Consider the following 26,161-nt stretch of genomic DNA (forward strand, 5'->3'; position numbering starts at 1 on the left):
GAGCAATTCATTCCTTTGGTATAGGAATTCTAAACCATTCGCTAGCGACTCAGAGTCAGAAGGCGACGATTCTAAAGAAAAATCTGTAAAAAAAATCCGTAAAAAATACCTTAGTTAACGCATTTGTTGCATATAAAATGTCGCTCGAAACGGAACAAATTAAGACCCTCATAAAAGCGTTACAAGATCAGGCCAATGACAGTCAACGCAGGGAGACTGAATTGCGTAATATAATTCAGGAACTTGCCGGCCAGGTCGCGGCCATACGGACTGCCCCGGTGCAGACTGAAACTCCCAAGATTAAAGTTTACAAACCAGTAGTTATCACTGGACAGGTCAATTGTAGCGAAACATTGGATGCCGTTAAATGTCTTCCAGACTTTATGGGGACACAGGAGACATACGTCTCCTGGCGGCAAGCGGCAAATGCCGCTTACCATATGTTTAGACAATACGAGGATAGTTCGCGAAACTATCAGGCTGTGGTCATCATCAGGAGCAAAATTAAAGGCCCTGCTGATGCAGTTCTTTCGTCCTTTGGGACCGTACTGAATTTCGATGCGATCATAAGTCGTCTCGATTTCACATACAGCGACAAACGCCCAATACATGTGATCGAACAGGAACTAGGCACCCTCAGACAGGGAGGCCTAACACTCCTTCAGTATTATGACGAGGTTGAGAAAAAACTCACCTTGCTGACCAACAAGGTAACCATGTCCTATGAAGCGTCGGCAGCGGCGATTCTATGTGAGAAGTTCCGGGATGATGCTTTGAGAGTTTTCGTCTCGGGACTCAGGCGCAACCTCACGGATGTGCTGTTCGCGGCAAAGCCAAAAGACATGCCGTCAGCCCTCGCCTTGGCGCAAGAAGTGGAATCCAACCACGAGCGGTATACCTTCGCAACTTCGTTTGCACAGAGCCAAGAAAATAGGGATCGCAGGCAGTATCCCAAAGTGCAGGAGCGCCAGCAGGCCCCCACACAAACCGGGCCGCAGGGAAGTGCCGGGAGGAACCCGCACTTTACTAAACAACATAGAGCACAGGTGCACTCCGCTCCACGTAGCGACCGAATGGCTCGAGGGAACAGAGCGGAACCCATCGACATTGACCCGTCATTGTCCAGGATGCAGCTATCCCACGCACCGGCTTTCCCAAAATCGAAGCCGGCCACATCTGGCCGCTCGGTCCCACCTAAAAGGCAAAGGATCAACTATGTGGCCCAGGCCTCGAATGATCCCGACAAGGCTTATGCCACCGCAGCCTCCGGTGCAGCGGTTAAAGTCGACGATGATGCCATCTTAGAGTATGACTCAGATGTCATCAATTTTTTAGGGGAAAGTCCCTGCTACCCGTCATCAGACGAAGAGTAGCGGGGATTGACATGAAACAGATTGAAAATCCAAAAACTTCTGAAGTGAAGGGCATATTTTGTCAAATTTACAATATATGAACATACGTGTGCACACATACAGTGATCGGCTTTCGCTGTATGCGTAAAAGAGCTGCTGGCTCTAGAATGCTCTCTCTCTGGTTCTTGAACAAAAATTCGAGAGAGCCTGGAGCCAGCACGAAAAAATCGTGTGCAAAAAAATCGTATGGCGTTACGCATCTTATTATTCTAGTGTCTTTGATAGAACTATGTATATCGCATCACTTCAGAAATTCGACCTGCATTTGAACAGCGCGAGTACTGTTCGGCAATCTTTCTGGATGTTGCACAAGCATTCGATCGAGTCTGGCTGGACGTTCTTATGTACAAAATAACAAAGCTGTTACTTCAAAATACGCACAATCTGCTTGAATCCTATCTCTACAAAATAATCTTCGGAGTCCGATGCTCAACAAGTGTGTCAATTGGAGTCCCCAGGGCAGTGTTCTCGGTCCTGTTCTTTACAAAGTCGACGTTTGCTGACGACACTGCAATACTCAGCCGTTCCAGATATCCAAAAGAGGCCACTGCGAAACTATCACGACGTTTGGTGGCTGCAAAAATATCGTTTGCAGATTGACGCATTAAAATAAATAAATAAACCTGACCGCCCTTAGTCCTGAACAACACACGCAGCCCCCGAGCTCACGAGATAACTTATCTGGGAATTCACTTAGATAGGTGGCTCACCCGGCGCAAGCATAAAGAATCCAAGAAGGCACATTTAAGACTAAAAGAAGTTGGAGTACACGGACTTACACTGGAATACAAGGTACTCCTTTATAACTGTGTGTTAAAACCTATCTGGACATATGGCTCCGAGCTGTGGGGTACCGCATCTCAGAGTAATGTAGAAAATATCCAAAGAGGACAGTCTAAGATCCTGCGAACTATTACTGAGGCTCTGTGGTATCTTCGAAACGAAAACATTCACAGGGACCGACAATCAAGTGAAACATTTACTACATACCATAGGTGCGATAGAAGTTTTTAACTTATCTAAATGACCCTGTCAACGTCGACAGACAGGGACCCAAGGGTTCGGCCTGTGATTCATTATCACAGCAATTGAGAATTAAATTTAATTAAAAACAGTACAAATGAAAGTTAACCCTTTCTGCATACGAGCTGTACCTTAGGTGGACAGGACATATAACGCAAATGGAAACGAAATCAAAACGCATAAGGTTAACGGTTTCCCCAAGTTAAGACGCAACTTGCAACTTTACAGTGCAAAAAGTGAGAACGGTCAAGAACCTGAATCCAAAGCAGACGCTGAAAGTCATGACTCTAAAATACAGATGATGTTTACAACAGCTTTTGCTTTGGTCTCTGTACATGAAGTTGGAACACACTTGCAAAGTTGTAAGACCAATAGGTGCAAGGAAAATCTGAAAAGGTAAAGCCAAAAGTTCTGGGCGAACGACGCTCCCTTTTGGTAAACAAGGCCTGATAGCGAGCGAGTTCCGTAGGGATTACGAGTGCAGAAGGGACACAGTCAGTCGAAGAGATATGATTTCGAGTCCAGAGGGACTCCATTTTCAATTTATTATTTTCAGATATTATTTAATATCTGAATTATTATTATTATTTTTATCTATTATTTAATATCTATCTCAATAAGCAGGAATGAAAAAATCCACATTGTTTAGTGAATCTGGATTATAATATTTTCCACTTAGTTGGAGAACATATTTTACCATTAAAATAGGTTATTGATTGCGTGAAACAAGAGAACGCTATAGTCGAGGAACTAGTGGGAGAGAGAAACTACTTAATTTTTTTTTTAACTTTCAGGGCTATGAGTGGGAGAGTTTTGGCAGATAGAAAGACTCGACACAATTAATAAAATTAATAACATATTTCAAAAATGTAGACGTGACAGTTTTCGGCGGTTTGTGAAATATCGATAGATACTGGCAAGACATAAAAACGATCAAATTCTTTTCAAAAACGTTGCCATTGCAGTTTGAACGGCTTGTGGGCGTTAGTGACGGTGACAAAAAGTTATTTGGCAAGACAATACATATTTACAAGACTAATAAAGAACCCTTTTTAAAATATGGAGAGCAGCTTTGGCGATTTGTGGGTGTGGTGACACTTGGAAACAAAAATGCGCTGCGTCTCTGGAATCTAAATGCTTGACTTTCTAGCTTTTATAGTTCCTCAGATCTCGACGTTCTTACGGACGGACAGACGGATTAAGAATATACAAGTTAACTAAGTTAACCGGACTGATCGTCCGCTGACCAGCACCGGTCAAATTGCTGACCAAGCATTTGGCCGGAAGCTCGAGCATAGCCGGCAAAGCTCTGCACTTTGGCAGAGGCCGCTATGAAGCTTTTTCCTTTGTTAGCTTTAAGCAGTTCGTTTTGGACACTCTTAAAATAAAGAGTCATCGCTCAAGAACCAACAACTCCGGCGTTCTGTCGTTAATTTTATATTTGATCATAGCAATCTGAGTCCCTAGGCCAGTTGCATTACGGAAGGCAGTCACCTTCCCAACGTAATCGTCGTAAATCTCCAAGTGGATTTATCACCCCCTTCCCTGAACGAGGGACACCATCAGCCTACAGGCAAATCATTGGAGACCGCAGCGAGGGATCCTCCGGCGGCCACCAGGATCTTAATAATTGGCGCCCAACCACGGAAACCCACTAAACACACCAAAACACAGATTATGTAAGTAGGCGCCTATCTCCAAGCCCCAGCTGCATTTAAATAAAGTTTTAAAAAAATATTTGTGCGGATTACACTAAACAATAATCTGTATTTCCATGACAATCCTAGCCTTTGTATGTGTTGTGAATTTAAATTATATTAATGTAACGAAATTTAAACACGGAATTTTAAATTTTGATTGACTGTGCGGATTAAATTATTCTTTGACACTGTCGCAGATATTTATTGACTTACAGTTTACATTGTGTGCATTATTTCGTTCCACTTCCGCATATGTCTGGACTTGAACTTGAGTTCCCACAGCCGTCTCGGGCCCTCCTATCGTTGCCCCGATACCCGATACAGCAGCGCATGCATTGCTGTGGCAATTTTTTGCCTTTTATATATCTCTTTGTCTTTGCTGTTACGATTTGTTTGTCATTTATGTATTTGTTTGGCTTATGCGGATGCAAGCTCCCCGCAAGCCCCTCACCTTATCGTTGCTGGTCGAACCTTCGGCTCCGCTCAACGAGCCCTCGGCCAATGTTATTAAACGCCGACTCAGCCCCCGCGTCCCCTCGCCGTACTAGTGCTCCCTATGGGCAAGACGACTTGAATATTTATATACTCAGCTTCTCATGAGCAATTCATTCCTTTGGTATAGGAATTCTAAACCATTCGCTAGCGACTCAGAGTCAGAAGGCGACGATTCTAAAGAAAAATCTGTAAAAAAAATCCGTAAAAATACCTTAGTTAACGCATTTGTTGCATATAAAATGTCGCTCGAAACGGAACAAATTAAGACCCTCATAAAAGCGTTACAAGATCAGGCCAATGACAGTCAACGCAGGGAGACTGAATCGCGGCCATACGGACTGCCCCGGTGCAGACTGAAACTCCCAAGATTAAAGTTTACAAACCAGTAGTTATCACTGGACAGGTCAATTGTAGCGAAACATTGGATGCCGTTAAATGTCTTCCAGACTTTATGGGGACACAGGAGACATACGTCTCCTGGCGGCAAGCGGCAAATGCCGCTTACCATATGTTTAGACAATACGAGGATAGTTCGCGAAACTATCAGGCTGTGGTCATCATCAGGAGCAAAATTAAAGGCCCTGCTGATGCAGTTCTTTCGTCCTTTGGGACCATACTGAATTTCGATGCGATCATAAGTCGTCTCGATTTCACATACAGCGACAAACGCCCAATACATGTGATCGAACAGGAACTAGGCACCCTCAGACAGGGAGGCCTAACACTCCTTCAGTATTATGACGAGGTTGAGAAAAAACTCACCTTGCTGACCAACAAGGTAACCATGTCCTATGAAGCGTCGGCAGCGGCGATTCTATGTGAGAAGTTCCGGGATGATGCTTTGAGAGTTTTCGTCTCGGGACTCAGGCGCAACCTCACGGATGTGCTGTTCGCGGCAAAGCCAAAAGACATGCCGTCAGCCCTCGCCTTGACGCAAGAAGTGGAATCCAACCACGAGCGGTATACCTTCGCAACTTCGTTTGCACAGAGCCAAGAAAATAGGGATCGCAGGCAGTATCCCAAAGTGCAGGAGCGCCAGCAGGCCCCCACACAAACCGGGCCGCAGGGAAGTGCCGGGAGGAACCCGCACTTTACTAAACAACATAGAGCACAGGTGCACTCCGCTCCACGTAGCGACCGAATGGCTCGAGGGAACACGCCGGAACCCATCGACATTGACCCGTCATTGTCCAGGATGCAGCTATCCCACGCACCGGCTTTCCCAAAATCGAAGCCGGCCACATCTGGCCGCTCGGTCCCACCTAAAAGGCAAAGGATCAACTATGTGGCCCAGGCCTCGAATGATCCCGACAAGGCTTATGCCACCGCAGCCTCCGGTGCAGCGGTTAAAGTCGACGATGATGCCATCTTAGAGTATGACTCAGATGTCATCAATTTTTTAGGGGAAAGTCCCTGCTACCCGTCATCAGACGAAGAGTAGCGGGGATTGACCTGAAACTGCTAGTTGACACGGGTGCGTCAAAAAATTTCATCCGACCATTTAAGGGGTTGAAAGGCGTCCGCCCGGTAGAGTCCCCATTTGCAATCCATTCGATTCATGGTGTGACTACAATCACAAAAAAATGTTTTGTGTATATTTTTAACATAAAAGCTACCTCTTTCTTACTACCAGATTTGACCTCCTTCGACGCGATCATTGGCCTAGACCTATTAAAACAGGCCGGCACGTCGCTTTGCCTATCTTCCGGCCAGCTCAAATGGGGCTCCGAAGCAGAGCAAATTGACTTTCACACTTGCCCCGATGTCAATTTTACCAACGTAGATTGCTCGGACGCTCCGCCCTTAATTAAGGATGCATTTTTGAAAATGCTCGGGAATAGGAAAAAAGCTTTTGCTAATCCTAATGAGGCTCTTCCTTACAATACGTCGGTGGTAGCAACCATCCGGACGGTTGACGAGGAACCCATTTATGCCAAATTATACCCATATCCCATGGGAGCAGCTGACTTCGTCAACAGCGAGATTTAAGAGCTGGTGAAAAATGGCATAATCCAAAAGTCGAAGTCCCCCTACAATAACCCAATATGGGTCGTAGACAAAAAGGGCACCGACGAAGCTGGCAACAAAAAAATGCGTTTGGTACTGGACTTCCGCAAACTGAACGAGGGGACTGTACCAGACAGATACCCCATGCCAAATATCTCAATGATATTGGGGAATCTCGGCAAGGCCAAGTACTTCACGACACTCGATCTGAAGTCTAGCTATCACCAAATCACGCTCGCCGAACGCGACCGTGAGAAAACATCATTCTCAGTAAACGGAGGGAAGTATGAGTTCCGAAGATTACCATTCGGACTCAGAAATGCTGCAAGCATCTTCCAGAGGACAATTGACGATATTCTGCGAGAGCAGATTGGCAAGTTCTGCTACGTTTACGTTGATGATGTCATCATCTTCTCAGAAAATGAAAATGCCCATGTCAAGCACGTAGATTGGGTTCTGAAGAGCCTGTACGATGCTAACATGAGAGTATCTGCGGAAAAGTCACGCTTCTTTAAGAAAAGCGTGAGCTTCCTAAGGTTCATCGTCACCAACAATGGCGCGGCGACTGATCCAGAAAAGGTTAAGGCCATAAAGGAATTTCCAGAACCCAAAAATGTGTTTGAGGTGAGGTCATTCATCAAAGATTTCGCATCAATAGCAAGGCCCATTTCTGACATACTGAAGGGCGAGAACGGGAGTGTTAGCCGACACAGGTCCAGGGGTATCAAAGTAGAATTTTCCGAAGCGCAGCAACGTGCCTTCGAGAAACTCCGCAACATTCTGGCGTCTGAGGACGTCATCCTTAGATACCCTGATTACAAAAAAGCGTTTGATCTAACGACAGACGCTTCGGCCTACGGCATTGGCGCAGTGCTGTCCCAAGAGGGACGCCCCATTACAATGATCTCTAGGACATTGTGTGACAGAGAGGTTAACTGCGCTACCAATAAAAGGGAGCTATTAGCCATAGTCTGGGCGCTAGCCAAATTGCGACACTACCTGTATGCGGTCAAAGAAATAAACATCTTTACCGACCACCAACCTTTGACGTTTGCGGTATCGGAATCCAATCCGAACGCCAAGATCAAGAGGTGGAAAGCACGCATCGATGAGTCCGGCGCAAGAATGTTTTACAAGCCCGGAAAAAATAATCTCGTTGCAGATGCCCTCTCGAGGCAACAACTCAACGTTTGTAGGGACCAACTTAACTTTACACTGCAAAAACTCTTCAAGACACCCACGCCCTAAATTATAGCAGCTTTTGTGTAAAACAAAAAGCGAGAGAATTGTCTTAGACCAATCAGAACAGAATATGATCGTACGATTATACAGTTAGGGAAACAAAAGCTGTAACAGCGACCACCAGCATGCAGCTTCCCCAGAGCTTAGATCATTATCGGATAAATCTTCGTGGCGAACGCTCATACATTTTTGACGCTGCCCATTTAAACTTCATACACGTGGAAATATAATTTAGTTATATATATCCAATCTCATCAAACAAGAGTTGGTATATTTCAATAAATTTCCGTGTTCGATTTGTGTGTGAAAGTGGCAACGAGATTCGACCCCAAGGCGTAAGGAAGACCAGGCCTATATATAAGAGCATTTGATTGCTCTACAGCCGACTACCCCCCCCCGTCTCGTCGACTCCCGCATCAGCTCATGGTTTAAACCCCGTCGCTCCGAGAAGAGGCCTCGAGGCGACATAACCTTCAGCATCAAATTACGCAACCGGCCACCTGCCGAATGATAACCAAATATATTGGAAGGCTAGAGCTCATCCAGATTATTCAGCTATGCAGAAGTTTAGACGACCGGAGCAGATTTAATTACATTTGAACATCATCATCGTCACGCAGTGAAGATCATCTCCTATGACCAACGGAGGTCCAACTTTGTGATTTCGTCTTATCGCAGCGCAGCGTAGCAGCCAGCGGTTTCCTAAGGTCTTATCGCTGCAGTGCTGCAGTTATATTTCGTGTTTTGTTTTGATTCTCGATTTTCTTTTGTATTGCGATTTATAATGAATTAAATACTCGCAGATTGACGAAACTTTTGCCATTTGAATAGGAATTTAACTTAGAACCTTTAAAGTTTGACCTACAGCTCGACAATGTCAACGTGAACTTGGGCCCAACTTTACGCACATCATGGAGTGGATATTTAAGGTCGTGAGTACTACAACAACAATGATATAAATCTTATTATGAATTACCTATATTAAAATTCTAACAAAATGCCACTCGAACGTCTAATTAAAATAATATCTGCATTTGACTAAAGATTATATAATTATATTTGTTAATTTCATATTCAATTACTTATATATATTTGCTTTATGCTTTACTTTTATATACTTTATTTTACTTACGGAATATAAACAAAAATGAAGAGTAGAGAATGACTAGGGTAATTATGCGTAGATAAAAATATTGTTAGTTTGTAAAAGAGATTTAATGAAAACGTTTATTAAACTGAATTTATATAAATGGAATTATGATTGCAGATATATTGAAAAATAATGAATTGTGAATAAATAGATTTAATGGTTTGTCGAGTACTTATGTTGAACACTTTCTTGAATATGTGGTAGAGTTATTTTGAACTTGGCCAAGGGACAATGTAAATATTTTAAGTAGCATTGTCATGGTAGGGAGGGTAAAGACTTAGGGAATCATTAACATCCAAAATTCCCAATACTTATCAGAATCTGTAGCTTATCTTCACACGTGTCGGCGTGTATCATTAGTATCATTATAAAGCCATTTCTTTTGTTAATCGATAACCCAGTTTTGAATATTGTTTATGAGTAAGACGCACTTATTAAAATGTAGTAGCGTTTCGTACTATCCTAAGCTAAAAGAACCCCGACCTACGGCGAGCTAGACCCGAGCATAGCAAGAGTGCGCATCCCTAGCGAAGGAAGTACAAGGTCCTCTTTATTAGTAATTATCACCCACTATTAAAAGACCCACTAGTTAAAAATCTATCGAACTACGTACACTACACAATTTTTGGCGCCCGAACGTGTGGGGCTCGAGAAAATACACTACACATTTTTGAAGCCCAACGAGTGGAGCTCGACAAGTACTATACATTTTCGGCTCAGATGTGAAGCTCGAAAAGTCCGTAACTTGTTATAGCACACTAAGCTCTAAAGTAATCCATCCACAGTTAAAACACAATATAACTAATTCCAATAAATTAACATATTGGATTGAGAGTATCTATTTGGAAGGGATAGTAAAACTTAGGAACATGCGATTCAATTTGAAAGAGAATTGATCGACCAAGTGGAACTGTTTCGAATCCACAGGAGCTCATCACCATACGTTTCTTTACTCAACTTTATTTACAATTTGATTTTTCTGGAATACATTATACTTACACTTCAATAAGTCTGTATATTGTCCGATTTTCAAGTGAATAAAAGCATGAGGCAATAGACCAGCTACAATCCACTAACAAATAGAGATACAACTAAGATTCTGATAGAAGTGATCGACATAAAGAAAGACAAACCAAATAATTACAACATATCTTAACAACAATAATATGGCAGCGAAGAATAGTGCAGGTAATGCAGTTGAAGTTTCACAAGGCGTTGAAAATAGCTGTGCCATATGTAAAGAAATCTTAGCACCAACCCTTTTGTCAGCAACAACATCGTGCAGGCACACATTTCATAAAAAGTGCATTATAAACCACTTAAAAAGTACACAAACATGTCCAATTTGCAATGCAGATTGCAACGAAACGAATTTATCCCACTCTAATAACACTCTGTTCGCTGAATTAGATGCTGCAACAGCTGGCACATCCGGCGTAAGCGAATGTCAAGATAATAATGATATTTTCCCATTAAGGAGAAATACCAGATCAGGCAGGATCCGAGGTACACCTCCTAGACGAGGAGTGTCTACCAGAAATACTTACAGAGGAAATTTGGATAGGATCTTAACAGAACCTCCAACGAATTCCAGTATGGCTCTTAGTACTCAACCAGAGTTGATGAACTTTATACAGTTTACTGTTAGCCAACAACAGGCTCAACTCATGGATAACCTTACCTCTTATTTAGGGAAGACTATAGAGACATCTATTAAAAGTCATTTAGACAACTTACAATTATCTCAGCCCACACATACAAATTCCACACCTGACAATGTCCAACCAAATACAGATTTGAGCAGGAACAATTCCAATCAAAATCGGTATTCTCAGAATTTAGACAATAATGTAGAAGAAAGAGGCGGAACCAGGAGCAATGCAAGCTCATATGTTAGCCCGGAAAAAGTATCAGGAATCATTCAAAAATGGGGATTAAAGTTCGATGGTAGCAAAACAAGCATCAGGATAGATGAATTCATTTACAGGATATGCTCACTCACCAAACAAAATCTAGGTAATGATTATGGACTTTTATGCGACCATTTGTAGCTTCTGTTTGCCGGAAAAGCAAGCGATTGGTATTGGAAGTTTCATCGAAACAATCCAAATTTCGATTGGAACACATTTTGTGGCGAATTTAGGAAGAGATTCGAAGATATAGAGACAGATTATGATATTTGGGAGGGCATCCGAAAACGCAAGCAAGGAGAAAATGAAGCATTTGAAGATTTCCAGGAAACCATGGAACGGTTGATTGACAGACTGCAAAATGGAGTTTCCGAAACACAATTAGTTGAGTTATTGGTTAGAAATTCGAAGCCTAGCTTACATCATGAGTTGTTGCATCTTAAAATCCCAAACAGAACACAACTCCGATACGAAGTGCGCAGGCATGAACAGTTTTATAACAATCTCAGGACGTTTAAGCCGAAACCTTATCGCTCCTGCGTGGCAGAATTAACCACCGAAGAAGAGGAAACAGGTTTAGTAAGAGTAGGTGAAGAAGTAAACCAAATTCAACGTCGGAACACCACAACTTGTTGGAATTGTGACAAACAAGGCCACAGATTCGATGATTGTATGGCTAAAAGAATTATATTTTGTTACGGTTGCGGACTTAAAGAAAAATACAAACCGACTTGTCCAAACTGTAATCCGGGAAACCGACAAAAGGATGTTTCTCTGAGCAACAAGATACATCCGTAGATTCAGAAGTTGCTAAGTCAAAGTCAACCACTGAAGCCCGTGGATTTCAGGAGATAAAACCCTTAGGTCACCCTGATATTCATTTTTCTTTTATACCCTTACACATAAGAATTCAAAATTACAATAATAAGCGTAGAGAAATATTTAGTAAAGTAGATAGTATAGGAATTCATTTAAAACCCAGACGATCTACTATCCGATTGAGAGAATTTTGGAAGAAGGTTCGTCGGGACCGACAGAAACTTATTTCCGCTATAGTACTTAGCTCTGACCAAAGACTCTATACGGATATCAATATAGAGGGTCAGACTTACAAGGCTTTATTAGATTCTGGAGCAACAATAAGTTGTGTAGGCGGATTAGCTTCAGAACTTCCTTAAACACAACAACGTAAAAAAATGTTCTGGCGAAATTCGCGCTGCGAACGGAACAAAAAGCAAAGTAGTGTCAAAACTTATAACTTCCATTAAGTATGGAGAGACCGTAGACAATCTTGAATTATTTATAATACCAGAACTTCAACAGGATGTATATTTAGGCATTGATTTTTGGCAAAAGTTCGGATTATTAAATAAAATTACAAGCAATCCGACTATTGCTGAATTAGACATCGGTACTTTGGATGATGATGAAGATTCTCCAAAATATCATAAACTGAACCTAAACCGATCACATGAAGAAAACGTGAATAGATACAACCTACGTACACGGCAGATAGAATTTAAAAACGGCGATTTCGTTTATGCTAGAAACTTAACACAAAGTAATGCCGTAAAGAAATTCAGTAGTAAATTGGCACCCGTATTTATTCCAGCGAAAGTTTATAAGAAACGTAGCTCGTACTACTATGAATTAGAGGATGAGAGAGGAAGGAAATTAGGAGTATTCCATTTGAAGGATATACAAGCTAGAAAACAAGGAGTTTCTTCAGATAAGGCTTCCTTGAAATAGTCTCGTTACCCTTATCTGTGGTGTAGGGACCAACTTAACTTTACACTGCAAAAACTCTTCAAGACACCCTCGCCCTAAATTATAGCAGCTTTTGTGTAAAACAAAAAGCGAGAGAATTGTCTTAGACCAATCAGAACAGAATATGATCGTACGATTATACAGTTAGGGAAACAAAAGCTGTAACAGCGACCACCAGCATGCAGCTTCCCCAGAGCTTAGATCATTATCGGATAAATCTTCGTGGCGAACGCTCATACATTTTTGACGCTGCCCATTTAAACTTCATACACGTGGAAATATAATTTAGTTATATATATCCAATCTCATAAAACAAGAGTTGGTATATTTCAATAAATTTCCGTGTTCGATTTGTGTGTGAAAGTGGCAACGAGATTCGACCCCAAGGCGTAAGGAAGACCAGGCCTATATATAAGAGCATTTGATTGCTCTACAGCCAACTACCCCCCCCGTCTCGTCGACTCCCGCATCAGCTCATGGTTTAAACCCCGTCGCTCCAAGAAGAGGCCTCGAGGCGACATAACCTTCAGCATCAAATTACGCAACCGGCCACCTGCCGAATGATAACCAAATATATTGGAAGGCTAGAGCTCATCCAGATTATTCAGCTATGCAGAAGTTTAGACGACCGGAGCAGATTTAATTACATTTGAACATCATCATCGTCACGCAGTGAAGATCATCTCCTATGACCAACGGAGGTCCAACTTTGTGATTTCGTCTTATCGCAGCGCAGCGTAGCAGCCAGCGGTTTCCTAAGGTCTTATCGCTGCAGTGCTGCAGTTATATTTCGTGTTTTGTTTTGATTCTCGATTTTCTTTTGTATTGCGATTTATAATGAATTAAATACTCGCAGATTGACGGAACTTTTGGCATTTGAATAGGAATTTAACTTAGAACCTTTAAAGTTTGACCTACAGCTCGACAATGTCAACGTGAACTTGGGCCCAACTTTACGCACATCATGGAGTGGATATTTAAGGTCGTGAGTACTACAACAACAATGATATAAATCTTATTATGAATTACCTATATTAAAATTCTAACAAAATGCCACTCGAACGTATAATTAAAATAATATCTGCATTTGACTAAAGATTATATAATTATATTTGTTAATTTCATATTCAATTACTTATATATATTTGCTTTATGCTTTACTTTTATATACTTTATTTTACTTACGGAATATAAACAAAAATGAAGAGTAGAGAATGACTAGGGTAATTATGCGTAGATAAAAATATTGTTAGTTTGTAAAAGAGATTTAATGAAAACGTTTATTAAACTGAATTTATATAAATGGAATTATGATTGCAGATATATTGAAAAATAATGAATTGTGAATAAATAGATTTAATGGTTTGTCGAGTACTTATGTTGAACACTTTCTTGAATATGTGGTAGAGTTATTTTGAACTTGGCCAAGGGACAATGTAAATATTTTAAGTAGCATTGTCATGGTAGGGAGGGTAAAGACTTAGGGAATCATTAACATCCAAAATTCCCAATACTTATCAGAATCTGTAGCTTATCTTCACACGTGTCGGCGTGTATCATTAGTATCATTATAAAGCCATTTCTTTTGTTAATCGATAACCCAGTTTTGAATATTGTTTATGAGTAAGACGCACTTATTAAAATGTAGTAGCGTTCGTACTATCCTAAGCTAAAAGAACCCCGACCTACGGCGAGCTAGACCCGAGCATAGCAAGAGTGCGCATCCCTAGCGAAGGAAGTACAAGGTCCTCTTTATTAGTAATTACCACCCACTATTAAAAGACCAACTAGTTAAAAATCTATCGAACTACGTACACTACACGTTGTTGAAAACCAGGAACCTAAGTCGTGCGTGGCCACAGCGCACAGTGAGCTCTCGCTCACATACACGATTGAGTCTACGGACAAACCCGTAAATTGCTTCCAGAACCAAATAATTTTAGAAGAGGCGCGCTCCCCTTGGAAACGCACTTTTATACTATTTGGAAATAAGAGGCGTCACTCAATTAACTTTTCGTGCAAACAGACTTTGCTAGAGGAACTTGCCAACACCATTATCCCTAATGGTGTGAATGCCTTCCACTGTGATCTTCACACGTTGGCACAAATCCAGGATGAGGTGGTCCGACAATTTCCGGCCACACAATTCTGGTATTGCAAAAAAAGGGTCACCGACATTTTCGCGGTTGAAGAGAGGAAAGAAATCCTCACCGCAGAGCACAACAGAGCTCACAGGTCGGCCCAAGAGAATGTGAAGCAGGTACTCTCCGAGTACTACTTCCCCAAGATGACTAAATTGGCGAGCGAGATAGCTGCCAATTGCAAAACCTGCGCCAAGGCGAAATATGATAGGCATCCAAAGAAACAGGAGCTCGGTGAAACACCAATCCCGGGCCACGTAGGAGAAATATTGCACATCGATATTTTCTCAACGGATAGGAAATACTTCCTCACCTGTGTAGACAAGTTTTCGAAATTCGCCATGGTGCAGCCGATCCAGTCTAGAACCATAGAGGATCTAAAACCACCCCTGCTACAACTTATGAATGTTTTCCCCAAAGCCAAAGCCATATACTGCGACAATGAACCATCCTTGAAATCGCACACAATAGTGGCCATGCTGGAAAACCATTTCGGCGTCAGCATCTCGAATGCACCGCCCCTCCATTGCGTCTCCAACGGACAGGTGGAACGCTTCCACATCACGTTGGTCGAGCTCGCTAGATGCCTAAAAATCGATAAAGGCATAAATGACACGGTGGAGTTGATCTTGCTGGTCACAGCCAGATATAACAAGTGCATCCACTCTGTCATTAACAAGAAACCGGCCGAGGTCATGCGGGCAGATTCGGACGATCCACAAAGTGATGTCCAGGAAGAAATCAAAAACGCCCAAAATTTGACTAGAAACCGAGAAAACGCCTCTCGGCGGAACAGAGTCTTCCAGATCGGCGATAAAGTCCTAGTAAAGTCAAACAGACGACTAGGCAACAAACTCACTCCCTTATGCGAGGAGAGAACTATCGAGGCAGACTTGGGGACCACAGTCCTAATTAAAGGGAGGGTGGTCCACAAAGACAATCTCAAGTAACCCGAACAGAGCCCAGTTGCGGTGCCCCCGGAGTTTTTTTTTATTTTCATTCTTTTCATTTATAGCCACTTGGCATAGGTTTTTTATTTCTTTTGTTTTTCATCTATAGCCACTTGGCATAAGTTTTTTATTTTTCATTCATAGCCACTTGGCATAGGTTTTCATTATTTTTCGCTTCCCATAGCCACTCGGACTAATTTTTTAACGTTTACTTTACTTCCGCTTATTCGTCTATTGGTGGTGGGCAACTCCATTCCGAATATTTATTAATCAACCACACATATTACAGGTCGTTTCCAACGCTTCTACTTTGTCTCTTGGCGGTGGCATCGGCCCACGTCACAGATTACACCCACGCAAATTATATTCCCGTCATCGACGGCCAAGTCTTAGTATGGGAGGAATATGCCTACGTTAGACACTCTGCTAACCTCTCCGAGTATAGGCGAGTGATTGACGAAACCAATGGTATGGTTGATATGTTCCCCGAATCCCATATGAAGAAGCTCCTGAGCATTGACATCGCTCACCTTCGTGACATGCTCGACTCGTTGAGCGTCCATCACAGAGTGGCCAGGAGCCTAGACTTCTTGGGAACTGCGTTGAAGGTTGTCGCAGGGACACCTGACGCCGAAGACTTTGAGAATATAAAGTTGACCGAAGCAAGACTAATTGATGCACACAATAGCCAAATTGAAATTAATACTAAAACACAAGTTCGAATTAACGAACTTACCGACACTGTCAATCAACTCTTAAAGATTTCCAAAAATAAGCAAATTGATACAGGCCATCTTTACGAAATGATATTAACACGCAATAGAATCATTGTCATGGAACTTCAGAACCTTTTGCTTACAATCACACTCGCAAAAATAAACGTAGTTAGTGCAGTCTTTCTGGACCATGCAGATTTGGAGAATGTTTGGGGCGAGGAGCCCACCAACACCCCCATAAGGGAAATTCTGTCCGTTGCGTCCGTAAAAGTTTTACAATCCCTTAACGTTTTGCATTTCATTATAAAATTCCCCAAGATTGTCATGGCCTGTAACAAGATCACCGTCTTCCTAGTGGCTCACCATGATACAATGTTGAGGTTAGATAACAATATGGTGGCAGAATGCAATGGAGAAATCCGTACCGTGAAGAACTGCTCCAGATCACCCGGGGCGACACCCGGGAGTAGCTAACTCTCCTGTCCTTAATATCTCGATGAAACACGAGATCCTGAGCCCCCCATACCTTCACCGCTTGAGTGAAAAGAATTTGGAGCAAATCAGGAAATTCGAACAAGACGTCGACGGATACCGACTAAGTCAGATAGCGCTAATTGCAGGAGCAATTTTCTGCGCTCTCATCTGCATCGGCCTAACCTGCCAACGAGCCATTAGGGTCAAGAAATCCACAGCCCAACTTAAGGAAGTACTCGCCAAAATAGGGTCGGCCGAGGACGGCCTCAATCTTGAGGGGAGAGTAGTTAACTAAGTTAACCGGACCGATCGTCCGCTGACCAGCACCGGTCAAATTGCTGACCAAGCATTTGGCCGGAAGCTCGAGCATAGCCGGCAAAGCTCTGCACTTTGGCAGAGGCCGCTATGAAGCTTTTTCCTTTGTTAGCTTTAAGCAGTTCGTTTTGGACACTCTTAAAATAAAGAGTCATCGCTCAAGAACCAACAACTCCGGCGTTCTGTCGTTAATTTTATATTTGATCATAGCAATCTGAGTCCCTAGGCCAGTTGCATTACGGAAGGCAGTCACCTTCCCAACGTAATCGTCGTAAATCTCCAAGTGGATTTATCACCCCCTTCCCTGCACGAGGGACACCATCAGCCAACAGGCAAATCATTGGAGACCGCAGCGAGGGATCCTCCGGCGGCCACCAGGATCTTAATAATTTACATAATATATATACTTATGGTTATTATATATATGGTCGGCAGAGCTGCCTTATACCTGTTACAAACTATTCAACGAATCTAGTATACCCTTTTACTCTATGAGTAACGTGTGTAATGAAAAACGCCATAATTCATTTTACACAGACATCGAAAGAAATAAAATAATTCCAAGAATTGTGTACCAATGTTTGGTAATATTGTAAAACCCATGACGGGAAAAATAAGAAAGAAGTTACACTGTATTTAAAAAAAAAATTTTTTTTTTTAAGTTATTTAATATTTCTTATATTTCGGACATCAGCTGTCCGATTCCTTGTTCCAAATTAAGGAGATACCTGATTATGATGGTAGCATATAGGAGTTCGGCAATTACATACCTAATTGGAGTCGAATATTTGCTACACCCGGACCCACTCAAAGCCAAGACAAGTACATATAATTTATGGAGAAATTTTAAGGACCATGATCGTGAATTAAATAAACCTATTGGATAAGATAAAAAGTGGCTCTTATAAAAGAATTAAATTTAATGCATGCACCAGACAGAGAAGCGTATACAAATATATTGAACAACATAATTAAGAATTAATTAATTAAGAAGTGTATTGACAGAAAACTTACCGAGAATGTATTTTAAACCTATTGTCAAAAAATTATATATTATATATATATATTATTATCTGAAACAGTAATGGGTTTACCCTCGGACAGCTATGAAATTAAACGAAATAAGATTCGGGAAATTTCAGGAAATATTTATAAAAAACGTTGTTCTGGAAGTATTAATATTGTACACGGTAATTAATATTATCCAAATATTGATTGGAAATACACATACGAAAGAAAGAGTTACACTTGCCGACATTTTTGAAAAACTGCTTAACCAATGATCCGTTTACGTGTCGTTGACATTCAAAAATGGGAGGCACTATATCTCCGAGTCCTTGCTACAGAGATTTTGGTGTGCCACCACATAAGTACCATGTTCATCTTAATTTAACCTTTTTTGGTCCCCATCAAATGCTATGTTCTTTGTAGTATGTATGTTTGTAGTATGTCCGTGTTAAGTTCTTTGTAGTATGAGAACCCGCTGTGGTGGGAAAGCGATTGGAGATAGAAGCAGATCGTGCGCTTTCTGCCAACAGAACGTAGCAAATCAATCAGTTACATCTGGCTCCCAATCGTAATTGTACTGGACAAGAAGTAACGAGTGGAAATGGTAGGATCACCGAAAAACTACGCAAAGGTACGAAAAACTACAAAAGGCAAAAAAAAAAAAAAAAACCTGGGAGTGGAACTTCGTTATGACGTTCGCGCAGCTTTTGGCCGGCGAGGACTTTGAAAATCCTTTGGAATTGCTGAATCAGGTCGAGTGGTGGTTAGCCATTACATAATACACCATTGACATCAACACCAGATATCATTAATGACATCAATGCTTTCAAAGTGATTCATATCCAATGATAACAACAGAAATTAGAACCGCTTTCGAAAATCGAGAATACTGTAAAGCAGTATTTTTAGATGTATTCCAAGCTTTCGACGGAGTCTGGCCCAATACATTAACATGGCCAAAACAGATAACTCCCCGAGGAGTGCACCTTGACAAAATACTTTCATGGAAGTGTCTACGTCTCTTAAATATGATTAAATTTAACTTTTTAGCTTTTATATTTCGCGAGATCGCAACGTTCAGACTGACAAACAGTTATGGCCAGATCGGCAGGATTTGTGATCCTAATCAAGAAAGTATGTACTTTATGGGTCGGAAAACATTAGCAAAAAAGTACAAGTTTGTTGAATTTTCACACGTCCGTTCTAAAGCCCACAACAGTAACGTTTTAAAAAAAATTTTTTTTTTTTTTTGTAATAACTTCCGAATTATTTTTATAACAGTTAACATAAAAATGTCGCACGAAAAACCACCCATAGAATTATTTTATTAAATATGCTTGATGAAATTAAAGTTTTTTGTTTTGATAAAATCGCTTACTTCAAATAAGTTAACCGGAACCTCATTTTTTAATAAATATTTTTGTACACTCGCAACAGCATGTTTGGAGTATTCCTATAAATATAAGATGAGAAATTATATTTGCGAAATTCATATTATTGGTTACTTGCATAGGTGTGCGACAGCATTTCCTCCATTATAAAATTGTCATACATATCCCTTGCCATTTTTTTTCTCTCATCATAACATTCTGTTTTTTCAAAAATTTTTATCTAAATAAAAAAGAATAAAGTTAGTACAAGTTTAAATAGGAAAAAGGTATCGTACCTGTTCAAAAAACTTAAGTTGCTGTATAGGTTCATCTGAGTCGTTTTCACAAAAATCTTTGAACAACAAATAGCCTGCGAATTATTATTATTAATACAAATAGATTTGCATTTGTACATGCATACCTACCCAAAACTTCATTAAATATTTTATTAAAATTCAGTTCGCCTTCTTTTTCCAAATATTTGTACATAACACTTCTAACACTGGAAAAAAAATGGTTGATATAGTACAATCAAATTAGAAAAGATACATCCTCTTTTTCTTAAAGATCATAAACTTAAAATGATTGTTTTAGAGGGTGTTCAAATTGATCGTGATCAAGAATATATATACTTTATTTCGTCGGAAACGCTTCCTTCTGCCTGTTACATACTTTTCAAAGAATCTAGTATACCCTTTTACTCTACGAGTAAAGGGTATAATATATTATATATCTCTATACAAAAACACAACGAAGCTATTTTTGAGCATTTCTTAAACAGAAGTCAAAGTGTCAATAGTGTCAAAGACACTAGAATAATAAGATGCGTAACGGCCATACATTGGTTTTGCACTATGCAGCCACTTTTTTGGTGGCGGGAATAATTTCTCTCATAAAAATCTAAAATTTGAATTCATTGCTTGTGTGAGAGAAAACTGTAAGCAAAAAAGTGTGCATGTGTGCGTAGTTAAGCTAGAAGACGACTTTCGGTCCGAAATCAATTTTGATCTAAGAAATGAATTTGAATAATGTTTTGGTAAATTTCGTTGTAATATGATCTACGTGTAATACAAAATTATTTAAAAATTTATGCCGTGACTATTAAATTCTTTTAAAAGTTATTTTAATATTCGTTAGTTAAAATCGCCGCTCGATGTTTACATCGACTGCTGTTTACATATGAACTTTGCATATAAACTTTTATTGAATATAAATACGGATATATTATTAACATTTGGAAAAATAGTAGCAAACGATGAGCTCTATATATTTGTCAGCTTTAAGCAAACGGATGAAGAGGAACTATAAGATAGAATACATTTGGCGCGCCTTTTTACCCACCCAAAACTGCGAGGTTTTTAAAAATATCAAATTAGAATATAGTAAAAACATTTATTAAAACAATTTGGTATTATTATGTACATGTATTCACCTATTATTATGATTTATTTAAATAATTATCATGTTAAGGCAATGCAAAATTAGAGTTTTTTACTTGGTGGCAATCGAGTACAAATAATATAGATTAAAAGTCCATAAATATTTTATCAAATTTACAATATATGAGCAATAACGAGTTCGTGGTTGCAAGTTTTGAAAAAAATATAATTTTTATTTCAAGATTTGAACCGAAGTTATTTCAACTTTGAATCGGAGACAATTCACGTCTTAATGGTATAGTGGATGAATTAGATCTGAATCTGGAGTGTGAGTTAAACGCTTAGCAAACCCTTGCTCTACTTTGTTTATATGAGCTTGAGTAGCTCTCTTCTTTGTTCAAATGGGTTGCGCTCTTTAAGAGAGTTGCGCGTGGAAAATTACCAGGATTTGTGCTGCGTTAGCTATTTGGTTGCTTAGCGGGAATAACAAATTCGGCATCGGCGGATGTTTATGTTACCGCTGCCGAAATTGTTACTGTGACCAAGAGCTTGGGATCTGACTTATGTGTTAGGGTTGTAAGTTATAGTGTGTTGCTGGGCAAATGTATACAGAATAGGATTTACATTATTTTCTATTTCTGTTACACCATTGTTTACAATGTTAGATTCAATAGGATTGGGTCTTTTGAATTTGATTTTAATTTTCTTAGGTTTATTCTTATATTTGTAGATATAATAAAATATTATTATGACAACTAAAACTATTAAAATAGTAAATGTAATTATTTGAAACGTATTATTTGCTTTATTATGGATTTCAAAAATATCTTTAGCTTGTATATAAGAAATGGCTTTTAATTTAGTGATATTGTTGTTAACATAAATCGTTTGTGTGTAATCTAACATAGTATTTGATATTAAGATCTCTTCGATTTGTATGAAACAGTTAAAAGCTTTTACTATGTTGTCTCCCTCTATTATTATATCAAATAGAGACATGCAATTTTGGTTAAGTATGGTTTTTGGTAAGTTCCAAGTTAATATTATATTAGGTTCGACATAACTGATTTCCTTATGAGTTTTTACATATATACATTCTGTATTAAATTGATTAAGTATGCCCGTTAAGCATTTGTTTATTATTGAAGTTTTTGAAGATGCCAAATAAGTTTGATTATTTTGAACATAAAATGTATTTTGTACATTTTCTATTAAAATGTTTTGATTACTATCTGGATATGGAATTATTGTAAAGATTGGGGTTTTAATTATTTCTTTTGGAATTTGGGATAATATTAGAATTTCATTTGTATTCGTTTTCAGCCAAGTGGAAGTTTTAATATGTAAAAGTTTTTCTGAGTTTATATGTGTTAGATAATCATGTTTTAGTAATTTATGATTAAAAATGCCAAGTCTTGTTAACTGCATTCCAAGTTCAATATCTTCTAAATACTCAGTATACTGTTGTAAAATAAATAATAAAATGTTTAATCTTTGATCGCTTTCATGTAATGCACTTAATAAATTTATTCTTTTTATGCCTTCATTTACTGTTTTTATAACTTCGTTGAGTTCATTAGCTTGGACGCTGTTTTCGGACAAATTATGAATTTTATATTCTAGCTCTTTTTTATGTGATTGATCTAAGGTTCCAAAAAGATCATCAAAAATGTGTAATTATGTTCGATTGCCTTGGTTTTTTGGGTTGTGCTGGAATTATCGTTATATTTAGTTTCATTAATTTTTTTTTTCTTTTTATATTTTGATTTATAATGGGTTATTTTCCTGCCTCTGTTTTTCTCTTCGTAATGTTTTTCGTCAGTCTGGGTAATTTCTCCTGTCTTTTTATATGGGTTTGTTGTCTTAGATTTTACTAATGGTGCTTGTCTATATCTGTTGTCTACTTCATAACTATGTCTATTTTCATTTAATTTATTAATTTTCTCTTGCTGGGTATCATGTGCAGGTGTTCCTGCATATATAAAAATATTTTCTGGTGTTTTACCTGTTGTATTATGTTTAATTTTATGGTTATAAACATGGAGTACGGTTTCAAATTTTGTTATTTTATTCTCTGGGTCGGACTCAGAATTTATAATTCTTAATTTTCCGTTGACAGTTTTATGAAATCTGTCAATGCCAGAAATTCCATTTTTACTTGTTGTGACGTAAGTAGAGCTCTTTTTGCTTCGAGCCAATCGAGCCAAAAAGTCAGCTCCAATTAGGGCGGCATATTTGGAATAAACGTCAATACATGACAGGAATGATTTATTATCGATTAAATAAAAATCGATAACATATTTTTCTCTAGGATTGAACATTTTTGGCGTTAACTCGTAATTTAATTTCTCTTTGTTCTGTTTTGCACATGTTACATACTTCACATTCGTTGATAATGTTCTGTATTAACTTTTGATAGTCTGGGTAGTAATATTTTTCTTTAAAAATTTTAGTTTGTTTTTCTATACCTGGATGTAAGAGGTCTCTGTGGGTTTTTATTATTACTTCTTTAAATTCTGAATATGTTTCAATATCTATTAATTTACTGGTTGCTCTCATAACTTTAGTTATGTTGTTCGGACTGACAATTTCTATTGTAATGGATTTTTAGTTTTGTTTTATGAAAATTATTTCTGTATTGTTATTGTCGTCCTTGACAAATTCTATTTGTCAATTATAGTAGTTTATTGGTCTTTCCGTAAAGGAAATGGTTATCTTCATGGCTACTATGTACGGTAGCAGTTAAAGTGGGAGATTCTCCGTAGAAGTTTTCTATTCTTACACGTGAAAGTCAATCGGCGACATGGTTTTCTTTTCCTGGTACATATTTTATATGGTAATCAAACTCATTTAGTCTGATTTTCCATCTTTGGAGTTTCATGTTTGGTTCTTTGGATCACTAAGGATCTGAAATCTACGACCAAAAAGATAGGACCTGAAGTATTTAGTGGCCCAGACGATAGCTAAATGTTCTTATATAATAATTAAGTTCATGTTCATTGAGAGTACGGCTAGCGTAACAAACAGGTTTATGATCCTGTGATAATACAGCACCTAGAGCGGCATTGCTTGCATCTGTGGTTAATAAGAATGTTTTTTCGAAATTTGGGTAAATTAATATTGGTTCGAACATTTTCCGAAGGCTGATAATATATATTAGTATATCCAAATGGCATTCGAGTGTATTCGTAATTTCCAGTTTTTGTGGAAAAAGCTGTTTTTTTAATCGAGCTTTCATCCATTTGGGTCTGACGAAAACCTTTTGCTAAATCTATGGTAGGGAAATATTGAGCCCTACCTAGCTTATCTAGTATTTCATCCATGGCAGGAATTGGGTACTTATCATTAATAGTAATTTCGTTTATTTTGCGATAGTCGATAACTAAGCTAAACTTTGTTTTACCAGAAGCATCGCTTATTTTCGGTATTATCTAGATAGGAGAACAGTAGGGTGAGTTCGATTTTCAAAGAAGGCCTTGTTGAATTTTTTCTTTGATTTGTACCTCGACTTCCTTGTCGAAGGCCTGGGGGTATTTATAAGGTTTCCTATAGATTGGGTCTTCATGTTTAGTTTTGATGACATGCTTTACAGTACTTGTGAAGGTCAAATTTCACCTTCTCTGAATATTTTTCACTACTCGTAGCGGTCACGCTTTTTGTTTTGCGGGCTACACACTGTCTTTGGTTGATATGCAAAACCTGGGGCTTCAGTTACCCTTTAGTGGTCTTGTCTTTGCAGCACTTATGTAATTTTTTTTTCACTTCTAGTAGCGGTAACACCTTTATGGTTGAAGCGGTTTTAATTATTAAGCACTGTATGACTGGCGGATAGTCACTTCTTGTAGCACTGATTAGCCACAAAGTTAAAGTTAAATCACACACGAAGGTAATTTGTTGGTTACTATAAGTTTGGGACCACCGACTGCGCCAATAACGAATTCGCGGTTGCAAGTTTTGAAAAAAATATAATTTTTATTTCAAGACAATAATACAACTTTGAATTGGAGACAATTCACGTCTTAATGGTATAGTGCATGAATTGGCAGCATAAGAATGCTGACCATTCTAAAATCGAGGATCATACAACCCTTCAACTGAAGTCCAGCGTTTATATGTGCATTAAGAGGTCCAACGCAATTAACGATTCCAGTTTTTGAATTTCTAAAACTCGATTTTTCCGAAATCAAGCCATGCTTGGAAACGTCAGTCAAATGGTTTGTTATGATCGGGGAACGCTTAGACTTTGTCCTTTGACGATAAAACCTTGTTTAGTGTAAGGGTTCGGATTGGTTGGGCTATAGCTCGATTTTTTATTATTGAGTTGCGCTGAATTCGGTTTTTGCTTTTTAAGATATCGCTATTATAATTGTTTTATAAAAAACTTTGCCACAATAGGAGGACCAATTACCAATTACCAATAAAAAACTTTGCCGCAATAGGAGGTAATTAGTCCTCCTATTGTGGCAAAGTTTTTTATAAAACAATTATAATATCTGCAGAGACCCAGAATTAATCTAAGCGATTAAGGGACGTAAAGGACGTGTCTTTCTCAAGGTATTCATCATTAACCGAATTTTGATTTATTCTCCCAAATTGAAAACGTTTTTTTATTTTCTGGGTGCCACTTTTATTATGTTTTTTTTTTTATTGTTGTTACACCAAAGGCATTAGAATAACGGAACGGCCATTGGTTTAGCACTATGCAGTCACTTCTTTGATGGCGTCAAAAATTGCGCGCACTTGCTTGAATGCATTTAGAGGTTTTAGCAATTTCTTGCAAAATGAGCTATTAAATTTGTTGTGTAAATAAGGACCAATTAAATTTTTTTTATAGAAATAACCTATTAGCTCAATTAAACAAATACAATTTCCTTATTTTTTCCAATATTTAGTACAATAAGTTTAAATATGTATATTTTTGTACTTCACTGAAATTTTAGAAAATATTTGCAATCGAAAAGCCAAAACTACATTTTATAATAAATATAAAAAAAATTAAATTACTACATTTACTTTTTTTTTTTTTTAGGTATTTTTAAGAATAAGAGAACGTTTTAGTTTATTTTAATTGTTAACAGCAGTAGTAAGCATATGCTTGGGTT

General features: G+C 38.9%; 1 protein-coding gene across 2 annotated transcripts in view; it reads right to left on the reverse strand.

Annotated features, from left to right (window-relative positions):
* Window positions 1–26,161, reverse strand: part of LOC6541861 (G protein-coupled receptor kinase 1) — a 165,248-nt gene that overhangs the window by 129,370 nt on the left and 9,717 nt on the right. The window contains exons 2-5 of one of the 2 annotated variants that reach the window (XM_026982801.1): window positions 20,106–20,182; window positions 19,977–20,050; window positions 19,820–19,921; window positions 19,689–19,763 (exon numbers count right to left, since the gene is read on the reverse strand). The exons of the other annotated variant lie outside the window; for it this stretch is intronic. Coding sequence (XP_026838602.1) covers window positions 19,689–19,763; window positions 19,820–19,921; window positions 19,977–20,050; window positions 20,106–20,182 — 328 coding nt within the window. The remainder of the gene's footprint in view (window positions 1–19,688; window positions 19,764–19,819; window positions 19,922–19,976; window positions 20,051–20,105; window positions 20,183–26,161) is intronic. 2 annotated transcript variants of the gene reach the window in all.

This window comes from Drosophila erecta, unplaced genomic scaffold (assembly GCF_003286155.1).
Source record: "Drosophila erecta strain 14021-0224.00,06,07 unplaced genomic scaffold, DereRS2 tig00000219-arrow-pilon, whole genome shotgun sequence".
NCBI lineage: Eukaryota > Metazoa > Arthropoda > Insecta > Diptera > Drosophilidae > Drosophila > Drosophila erecta.